We start from the raw sequence: 10,648 nt of genomic DNA, 5'->3' as shown, positions 1-10,648 counted from the left end.
TTTTTTTCAAATTGTATATCATTAATAAAGTTGGAAAAAAATATAAATTAAAAAAAAAAAACTTGAAAAAAATTAAGATATATATGTTTTTTTAGGCTAGAAGATGTCTGAAGATGTTAGAAGACTATGGTCCACATCTGCGCCAAAAAGAGGGCGCACAGACATTTTTAGGTCTGCAGTCTTCGAAAAAACAAATAGTCTGCGAAGGCTAATGTCTGCGCGTGGTCTGCGCAGCGCAGACAGAAGAAGCCACGCAGATCTGCAGACAAAAAACAAACACTACCTTAGACTATAATAACTAATAATATTTCCAGGGTATTGTTAAGTTATGGCTTTATTGGTGTGATATGTTTCCATGCATTGCTTCTTGTTTCTTTAACAAACATCCACTAATTCTTTTGCCAATTTCAAGGAAAGCATGTATATTGTGAGTCTACTTTCATCTATTTAACAGCAAATGCGCCTTTATTACATGACCAAGAGTTCCAAAAAAAATGGATGCGTGTAAGACTTCAAACTCAGACTCCGATGGTGGATTAAAGAACTACCCTTTGACTTTTCAAAGGGCCATAAGGGGTTTTGTATGCTTGGTTGTTTATCTTTCGACTGCCTTTGTATTTATCGTTTTTTTAGGCACTCCTGCTGCAGTTTTTCCCCGATTTTTCAGCATACATTATAGCAGAAAGGCATTGTCTTTCTTTTATGGAATTTGGCTATCTTTATGGCCATTCTTATTTGAAAAGATCAACGAAACTAAAGTTGTTTTCTCTGGAGAAACTGTTCCAGAAAAGGAACGTGTTCTTCTTATTGCTAACCACAAAACAGAAGTTGATTGGATGTATCTTTGGGATCTTGCATTGAGAAAGGGGTCCATAAGTTGCGTCAGATATGTACTTAAAAGCAGCTTGATGAAATTACCTTTATTTGGTTGGGCATTGCATATTTTGGAGTATATTTCAGTTGAAAGAAAATGGGAAGTTGATGAAAGTAACATGCAAAAGATGTTGTCAACTTTTACAAATCATTCAGATCCATTGTGGCTTGCTGTTTTTCCCGAAGGAACTGATTTCACGTAATGCATATTATATTAGATATCCTTTTTGTTTTTTGTTTTTTATTGCATAGTTTAAAGCATGTAAAGTTATATTTTATATGTATTTGAATTGCTTTGTTTTCTATTTGATAAACAGAGAGCAAAAATGCATAAAAAGCCAAAAATTTGCTGCTGAAAATGGGTTGCCTATTCTCAAGAATGTGTTGCTTCCTAAAACAAGAGGTTTTCATGCTTGTTTGGAAATCTTGAGGGGGTCTTTGGATGCAGGTTCTACATTCTCTATAACTTTTATAAAATATCTTATACATATCTCATAAAGTCCATAATTTATATCATCAAAGCTTATTATTCATTTGGTTATCCCTAACATATATATCTTCCAAATTGCGACCTTTTCCCAATTTGCAAATTAAATTTTGATCTATCTTTCTCTTGCAAATACCATCATTATTTGATATATATATATATATATATATATATATATATATATATATATATATATATATATATATATATATATATATATATATATATATATATATATATATTACATGTGTTCTCACATTCGCATTATGGTTTCAGTATACGACTTGACAATAGCTTACAAAAACCGGTGTCCCACCTTCTTGGACAATGTTTTTGGAATAGAACCGTCTGAAGTTCATATCCATGTTCGACGCGTCCCCCTAGACGATATCCCGACTTCACAAAAGGAGTCCAATGCATGGCTATTACAGTCATTTCAACTCAAAGACCAATTACTATCCGATTTCATTACACGTGGTCATTTTGAAAACGAAGGAACCGAACAAGAGCTCTCAACAATAAAATGTGTGATAAATTGCATAATAGTTATAGGGACTACTTGTTTATTTACATATCTTACATTTTTCTCATCTGTTTGGTTCAAAATATACATTGGTGTAACTTGTGCCTACCTTACTTTTGCTACGAATTCTGGCTTTCGTCCTTCTCCGGTTATTGAATATGTGAAATTGTTTGTATATGGAAAGAAGTTGGTTTAATGAAATGCAACAATTAAGTTTTTACATGTTGAAACTTATATATTGTTTTTGGTTGGTGAATTCAAGGGCTTTTATTTGATTCGATTTTTATAACTCTTTTTTATTGGATAGTGATTCGTACAAAAAAAATTATGTACACAACAATCTTTTTATAGAGTTGTACAAGACAATATTTTAAAACATGTATTTTTATGTATGGAGAAAAAACATTGTTTGTACGAATCAATTTTTTTATGGGTTTTAAATCTTTTAAATTATAGAAATTAAATGTATTACATAATACTTCTAATGAAATATGTAATGTTGATTAGCTTTTTTTATGGGTTTTAAATCTTTTAAATTATAGAAATTAAATGTATTACATAATACTTCTAATGAAATATGTAATGTTGATTAGTTGATTTGATTGAAATTGACAGCTTATTGAGATCGAAATAGTCAAAAGAAACACACTTCGTGTTTTTGAACACAACCCACCTAGCTAGTTGGAAAGCTTTCATCCTAATCGCCGGACTATATTATACTTGGTATTTTTTTATAACAAAAAAGTCAAACCCTTATATAAGTCGTTTTTACTAGAATCATCTATGAACACTTACAAAGAAACAATTTCATTCGTAAATGAATACAAAGATGATTTTCATCATCAAGATATCTAGTATGCACACCATTTTTTGGGAATTAACTATTGGCATTTGGCAAGTTGTCAACATACTTATTTTAAGACATAAAAAAAGTATTGATTTTTTTACATTACAGCCCTATATATATAAATATAATTCAAAACATCAATTTTTGAACAAACCATATTAACGATTTCAATAATTTAGTCTTAGCCGCGACAGAATTTAATTTGTTAGTAACTTAAAAAGCATTGAGAATAATTCATTCTCAAAAACAATATTAACATTTTAAAAGTTGAAAAACGTTATCTTGTTGTATATTATCTTTTGTAATCCTCATTATTTGTTCTTGTTCCCTCTAAATATTCTGAAAGTTCGCCAAAGTCCCTCGAGTCTTATAATCGAACATTACTACTTGTTGCCATTAGCATCACGGAACTAATTGGGAAAAGAAAATCTCAAAAATACACAAATATATGAAGGCTTTTTTAACAAAATAACCATCCTCATTCTCTTAATTCTTTAAACAAAAAACCCATGTAATTTTGTAATGAGCCCACTACAAAATTACTATGATACAAAATGAATTTTTTTAGTTGTCTACAAAGAAAAACTTCAAAAAAAAACAGTAGATAAAAAATCATATTTTTAAAATACATCAATAATTTCACAATATATGTATTTTTTTCAAACTTCTTAAGAGAAAATTAAGATTTTTTTTATTGAGTTTAAAAGGTGGTTATTTATTAAGAGCCTCCACCTATTGTGGTTATTTTCTCGATTTTATATCCTCTAAACATATATAAATAAACTAAGTAATAACCAACATAAACACTAGTCAACAAATCTTCATAACCTTGCATTTCTTTTTCATCTTTCCTTTTAATCCATACATTCCTCTTCTTCCAAAAGGATTTCATCAATAAAAAGGACCCCCACCCCAAAAAATCCAAATAACTCTTGGGTTAGAGAGAAAAAAAAAAGAAAAAACAAACCCCTAAATCTAAAGCCATCAACACTTCGTGCCATGACATTTCCCTACAATTATACAGTTAAAAGTAAACCTCCCGAAAACACAATTAACCTCGGGTTAAAAAAAAAAAAAAAAAAAAAAAAAAAAAAAAAAAAAAAAAAAAAAAAACTGCCTATGATTTACAAAGATCCCTCCCATAAAAGGAATCAATATGATTAACACAAAAGATTTTGCTTCAAAACCATGATTCCATTTCTTCACCCCAACCCGTACACAATCCTTCCCCTTCACCTTCATCACTAAAAAGGGTTTGATCCGAGCAATCCAACGATGCCCCACACGCCAAATTATACGCTTGGCATGCTGAATGACACACTCTCAATCTGTTATCTCCATCTTTTTCACATTTCTGTATTGATATCTGTAAAATACAGAAAGAACGACTTAATACAGAAACCCAGGGAAACACATCTTAAGAAAAAACAGGCTTACCCAACAAGCTAATCTTTTAGCAGCTTTATCGCAGTTTCTCCCTCGAAAAATATTAAGAATTTTTCTAGCACCAGTTGGATACAATCGATGATAATTTGGCATCACCACCACTTCTTCAAGCTGCTGCAATATGCTGGATTCACTTGGTGCACAATGTTGCCCTTCTGCATCATTTATCAACACATCTTTACAAATCGACAGACTTTCTAGAACCTTTGAAGTGTTTCTACATGTGTAACCCGCGTAATCGGAACATCGGAATTCGCAAACACCGTTGTCACACACCCCACCATGAAGACTACATTGTTCGTCACAAACAGCTGTATAATAAAGTCCAAAATTTTCATTTCAAGTCCCTCAACTTTAACATGTTCAAAACAATCGAGAACTGAAACTCACCTGTTGAGCAATCGATCCCGGTGTATCCGTTTTTGCATTCGCAAATACCGTTTTTCAGGCACTTCCCGTTTCCACTACAATTGGTTGGGCAGGATCCTGAAAAAATACGTTCGTTTTATATAATGAAATAAAAATTAAAAAGTGTCAAAAGGGAAAAGAAAATGTTACGTTTGCTACAATCATGGCCATTGAACCCGATAAAACAGTGACATTTTCCATCAATGCAGTCACCATTGGAGTTGCATGAATTCGGGCACTGCCCGGATGTCAAAATAGGGTTTATGCTACAGAGTTCATGATATGCTGGGCAGATAAGTTCACCTACAAAAAAAAATAAAAAAACTATTGTGCTAAATAAACAGTGTAAATCACAGAAAAATAATGTCAATAATCATTATATGAATAACAAACAAAATTACCATTAAAACCAGGAAACTGAATGGGTCCCCCAGCTTCAGGGCAAGTTCTCCAAATGCCATCAACAGCAACCTGAAAACAGACATCGATTTATGAATTATAAAATAGGAGAAACTTATTTAACATATTGTTTATTCTTTAAGCATCATTTATCCAGAAAAATAAAATATCTTTAAGTTATTCTTTAAGCACCTCTAATGTGTTATTTGTACATCTTCGTTGATAACAACCGTTTCCTTGTGTCATAGAGCCTCTTACAAATCCGTTTCTCACTAACGAAGAGGACATACACCTTCACAAAATAGAAATTAAATCATAATCATAAATTTTTCCTTATTAAAACATTATAATTCAAAAAAAATCTACCCAATTATTATTATTATTATTATTATTATTATTATTATTATATAACCCTCACCTCGAGTTACTTCCACGCACTTCGCCCAACATTCTATCAGGCTCCCTTGCACTATTAGTGTCTATACACGAACCATCAGAATAAGCTACAAAATACGTGCAATAATCAGCCAATGACGACTGCCCACCTGTCATCAATAATCACCAAGTCAAAATCTTTTTCAACTTTATAAAAAGTAAAAACACTTGTTATGAGATACTCATTTTTAGTCACCTTTGTTAGGTTGAGGAAAATAACGGGCCCACAGAGGAAGATCACCACTATAATTTACAATTGGGCAATAACCCTCGGCTTCACGGTTATATGTACACCCTGTTAACTGTGTTGTGTTGCAATGGTAGGGCCCATTCCATAGGTTACAAGGGGAAGTTAAAAACTCGGTTCCTTGGTTATGTCCCCAATCAAGATGATCTGCCATGCTGTAATTAGCTTCATACCAACCACTATCTTCTAATAGAGCCAATGTCATCTTTGAAACTACTGATCTTGTATCAACTGAACCAGTCATGATCTCGTTCATCAGAAGTCTCTTTTCCCAATGAGATCCTGATTCAGACAAAAAGTTAGGGAAATCAGAATTGATGTTTCTTTTTGAGTTAATGAGCTTAATGGGTTAAGCACTTATTTAGATACCTGAAGTCCCACGGCCTCCACCGTCTTCTAGCTCGAGTCCGGTGAAATTCTCGGAGAATGCCTGCCAACAAAAGTTTTTTATACTTCATTCGTTTGACTTATTTATCCAAAAAAAAAAAATAGAATATTTCTACAAAAGTAAAAGAAGGGGGAAGTGTACCCCGTAATGATAGCGTGAATGCATGACAACGCGTGGGAGCACGACACGTGTCACTGTCCTTCCAAGTTTTTCATCCGTTACAGTTTCGGTAACCTGAAAATATTTTGAACAAGAAAACCAATGATCAATTTAACATGTTTCGGATTTTAAAAATATAAAAAGTTTTGGAATTTAACAATTCACCTGAGTTCGCCTCCTTTTTCTCTCGTCTCTAAAATGTGTAAAGGCATGAGGGTCGAATCCAAGGACATGCATCACCTGCAAATCCAAACTTATTAGGAACACTTTTTATAAAAAGCTCACATCTTTATAAATTTTTTACGAAAAAAATAATAATAATAATAAAAAGAAACCAAACTCACTTCATGTATGAGTGTAGCGGAAAGTAGTGTTTCTGCTTCTGCGGTCAAGTGGCGAGGGGCAACATTCACATGCCCTGTTCAAACAGACTTAATCTGGTAAGCTATATATGGTTGTTTCTTTTTTACTTAATACAGAAAGAACAAAGGAGAATCTTTTATAACTTTATATGCTTTTTCACTCTCATTTACTCTTTCCTTCCATTTCCCAAAGTTTTTTTTTTGTCTTTTTCTCGAGTATACTTTTTTAAACATCATTTATCCAGAAAACACTTTGTATTACCTGCAATTGCACGACCCCATTGATCACGTTCACATGCTACGGCCCATGCCAGTGTATTGCCAGATGTCGGTCTTGTGGTCACCAAAAGAACTAAATCAGCATCCGCAACACCCTCTGTCAAGATTTTAAAAAAAAATGTCATCTTTGTAAATCATGAAAAAGATTGGTCAAATGTGAAACTTTGACCAAGATTTACCTTCAACATATTCACGAGGGAGTTGAACACCACCATCTTGACCACATGCAGAGTAACCACTTAACCGCAAGTTTCCTCTTACAGGCTCAACAGCTAAAGCTCTTCTAAACCAATCTGCTGTCTGCCCTAAAGCCTGATCAACATATGAAAAAGACGATTATACCCTTAACATAATAACATACGAATAACACAAAACCCAAGAAGGAAAATGTGAATTTGAAAAATACCCTTCGAAGGCGATGCCTTTTATCCTCCCCTGCTATATCATCTGAAGTGCAATTATACCAGCAATCTCCATAAATTGGTGGATCATTTTGAGGATTACAAGAGGGTGTACCCAAATTAGAAGCTGCAGGGGGTTCACCTAACTGAAAGAAAAAAAAAATAATTAAGAAATTTATATTAAATAAAAAAAAAGTGAATAAGTTTCAAGATTTTTGTTTGGTTAAACTCACTTTCACTATATCCCCAACTTTCCTGCAGTCTCTAGCAGGTGAGTGACCCACAGCATCATAGTTTAAATAAATTCGGATAGGTTGCTTTGCATTCTTGGGCAAACTTGAAACTTTTTGAATTTCCAATAATGCCCTTCCTGTGTGGTGAAGAGGTTCTGAGGTATCAGGAGCTTGATAAACCTGTGGAGTTACTGAATAAACTTTGTTTCCTGGTTTCTTTCTTCTTTGTTCAATTATTTCATCATGAATACAAGAATGTGATGCAACATTTTCAGCACCCGTTTCTGGCTCTCTCCACTGCAATTCTTTATCGTTATATTTTGCTTGAATGATGTCCAAAAATACCAGGAGTAATAGAATCTGAAATGTACAACAAAAAATCGATCAATTATTGTAGCTAAAAGAAACATAAAAAGGATGTGAAGTACGAAATTTGGATTTTCTAAAACTGTAAATTTTCTATTTTTTTTATTAGATACACACACAGATCTCTAAAGCGTACAATGACGATAGCCCATCATGAATTCACTTGAAGCATCTCAAATTTAAACTCTAATATCCAAAAAGGGACCGGATTTAGCAAACCCTAATTTTCGTTTATAAAGAAGTAGTCGTACAAACATAAGAAAGATTAAATTGAAACAGTAAAAGAGTATATTACAGACAAAATAGTAATTAAAGACCAAGAAAGCTTCGATTTTTTTAACCAAAAACTGCTGAGGTGAGAAAGGGCGTGAACAGTTCCATTGAAGATTTTGAAAGCTTCAATCTTTCAAATACAAAAAAAATGGATAAATAAATAAAACCCTAGAATTTCCATTGATAACAGTACTGAAAAGACAAATTAACTCTAAAAGACGAAAAAACATGATTGAGATTTTACCTGTAGAAGTAATAGCTCAGTCCAACATTTTCGTCTGGAAAAAACAGCACATCTACTATTACCATTACTCCTACAACGAATCTTGAACTCCATTAAATGTGTTGAATCTTCTCCGGCGAAGTAACCGGCACCATCAAATCGCAGCTAACAATGATTCCCAGATCGGCGACCCCACCGTTAATAAAACTCCCAATCTTTCTCGCATTATTCTCGAAAAAACAAAATGGGTTTCGGATATGAACTGCTCTTATGATTTAGACAACATAACAAACTCGAAATACTATATTACACAACGACTGAATGGCGTTAAATTCGCGGAGCTGTAAAAAGTAGACTAATTCTTGTTTCTTCTTCGGTCGCCGGCTTGTAGAAACAATCGATTTTGGACCAAATCAAACAGTGTCTTCGTAGTTAAGGAGTTAAAGTTGTTCTTTATAAAGGGCAGCTGTGTGTTGGGTTTTCGATGAGAGAGAGGAGTGTAGGATTCTTTAAGGAGGAGGAAGAAATGGAGATGATGGTAAAAGGCGAGTGGGTGTGGGTGTGGGTGGAGCAGATTTTTTTTTTCTTTTTTTCTTTTTGATAAATTTATTTCGTCATGATTATATGTGTATAAATTATTAATTTATTATCAAATTGGCAGAAGTAATCCAACACGGTTTGTATATATATTTGTTGTATTTGTACATTAAAGTGTCATTACGCGTGATCTTATCTATGTAGATCCTACAAAATATTTGCTATCCTATGTTTTTGAATAGTTCTTTTGGAAAAGATATCTACAAAAAGTATTTAATATAGAATCTTAATTTAGATTACAATTTATGTTGTTTAAGAGAAAATTACTCTTTCAAAACAAAATGTATTCCTTTTAATAATTAGATGAAAATACACATTTATTTTGTAATTATGAGCATTGTGATTTTGAAATGCCTCAGTTATAGTCTTCCAGCTCTAAACGTTACGTTGCTCATATGTTTCATATTATTTCGTAATTTGGTATTGAAATCTCTTATGGATTTTGAAAGGTCGATAGAACAATTTTTCGAACAAATGGCATCAAATCAAGTTTATGATTATTTTGAACTTGAATGTTGAGTTTTTTTCCTTAGGTTTGTTTGAGTCTTTGATAGTCGATGAACGTATATTCCGCAATGCATATGTCATTATTTTGGTTGATTTGTTTACAAAATTTAGAGCATGCTATATATAGTTTTCGAATCTATAATAATTGATGAACATATATTCCGCAATACATATGTCATTATTTTGGTGGATTTGTTTACACAATGATATAACATGTTATATATGTTATACTAGGTGTGAAATTCGTGTATTACACAGATTGTTTTAAAAAAGATTAAACATTAAAATGTAAACAAAAAATATTTTTTAATGTACAACTTTAAATTAAAGAAGAAACATATTTATTACAATTTAATATCATATATATGATGTTTAATACTTTACATATATAAGTATATGACTTTGGGCGTGTTTGGCACAAAGCTTTTGAAAACGTTTAAGAGCTTTTAGCTTTTAGCTTTTGATAAAACGTTCTAGTTTAAACAAAAGTTTCGTTTGGCAGTACGAGCGTTTAGCTTTTAGTTTTAACAAAACGCCCCGATTCTAAAAGCTACTTAATGTAGCGTTTAACAAAACGCTCATGAGTTTTTGAAATCATATTCCATAATTACCCTTTAAAATATATTTATATATTTATTTATTTTTAATCAATTGTCTTTTTATGTAATTTTATATATTTTAAAAGCTTCGAGCTACTTTTGTCAAACATTTATATAACAAATAAAAGCTACAGCTTCTCGTTACTAGCTATCTGCTACATGCTACCAGCTACCTGATACCAGCTAACCGCTACCCGCTTCCAGCTAACAGCTACTTTTTCCAAACACGCCCTTTAATTTTAAAAATTAAAACAAACCAAAAATTAACAAGTGGATAATATTTATTTCAAAAATACCACAAAATGACAAGTGTCAAAATTTATGAGAGATTAATATGTGGCAAAAAAAACCTTCATTTATTAAAGAGGATATAGTGAGTGTGTAAAATCAAATGTGTTTTGGGTTTTTCATTCGGGAATATATGAATTTCAATTTTTGCAATGTTTGATTCAATATATTTTTAGATTTACAGCATTATTTCATCTGAAGCATGTCATGTGCAGTGGATATATGAAATAGAATTTGTTTTATGTTTTAGATTAATTTTATAATTGTTGAATCACTATAGATGCTTGTCTATTTAGCAATGCATATAT

At 32.2% G+C, this 10,648-nt stretch overlaps 1 protein-coding gene and 1 pseudogene across 1 annotated transcript; one reads left to right on the top strand and one right to left on the bottom strand.

Annotated features, from left to right (window-relative positions):
• The first annotated feature begins 494 nt into the window (after positions 1–494).
• On the top strand, positions 495–2,079 carry LOC145052489 (putative 1-acyl-sn-glycerol-3-phosphate acyltransferase 5 pseudogene; annotated as a pseudogene).
• Positions 2,080–3,537: 1,458 nt separating this feature from the next.
• Positions 3,538–8,907, bottom strand: LOC145073639 (uncharacterized). Its single transcript, XM_079020191.1, has 17 exons — positions 8,371–8,907; positions 7,488–7,847; positions 7,260–7,400; positions 7,033–7,165; positions 6,837–6,950; positions 6,557–6,630; positions 6,378–6,452; positions 6,195–6,287; positions 6,035–6,095; positions 5,615–5,947; positions 5,402–5,528; positions 5,176–5,275; positions 4,986–5,055; positions 4,735–4,887; positions 4,567–4,662; positions 4,168–4,487; positions 3,538–4,096 (listed from the first exon to the last, which is right to left on the bottom strand). The coding sequence occupies exons 1-17, from the start codon at positions 8,461–8,463 to the stop codon at positions 3,911–3,913; spliced, it is 2,529 nt and encodes an 842-aa protein (XP_078876317.1). The 5' UTR covers positions 8,464–8,907; the 3' UTR covers positions 3,538–3,910.
• Positions 8,908–10,648: the final 1,741 nt, after the last annotated feature.

This window comes from Lactuca serriola, chromosome 1, assembly GCF_051521515.1.
Source record: "Lactuca serriola cultivar US96UC23 chromosome 1, Lser_US96UC23_V15, whole genome shotgun sequence".
NCBI classification, from domain to species: Eukaryota; Viridiplantae; Streptophyta; class Magnoliopsida; order Asterales; family Asteraceae; genus Lactuca; species Lactuca serriola.
This window is presented reverse-complemented; position numbering and strand designations above follow the sequence as displayed.

Coding starts and splice junctions, on each gene's coding strand:
- LOC145073639 (XM_079020191.1), bottom strand. CDS start 8,463: ATGGAGTTCAAGATTCGTTGTAGGAGTAATGGTAATAGTAGATGTGCT. Junction 6,453..6,556: donor CCGCTACACTCATACATGAA/GTGAGTTTGGTT, acceptor TTGGATTTGCAG/GTGATGCATGTCCTTGGATT. Junction 5,948..6,034: donor TGGAGGCCGTGGGACTTCAG/GTATCTAAATAA, acceptor TGTCTGAATCAG/GATCTCATTGGGAAAAGAGA.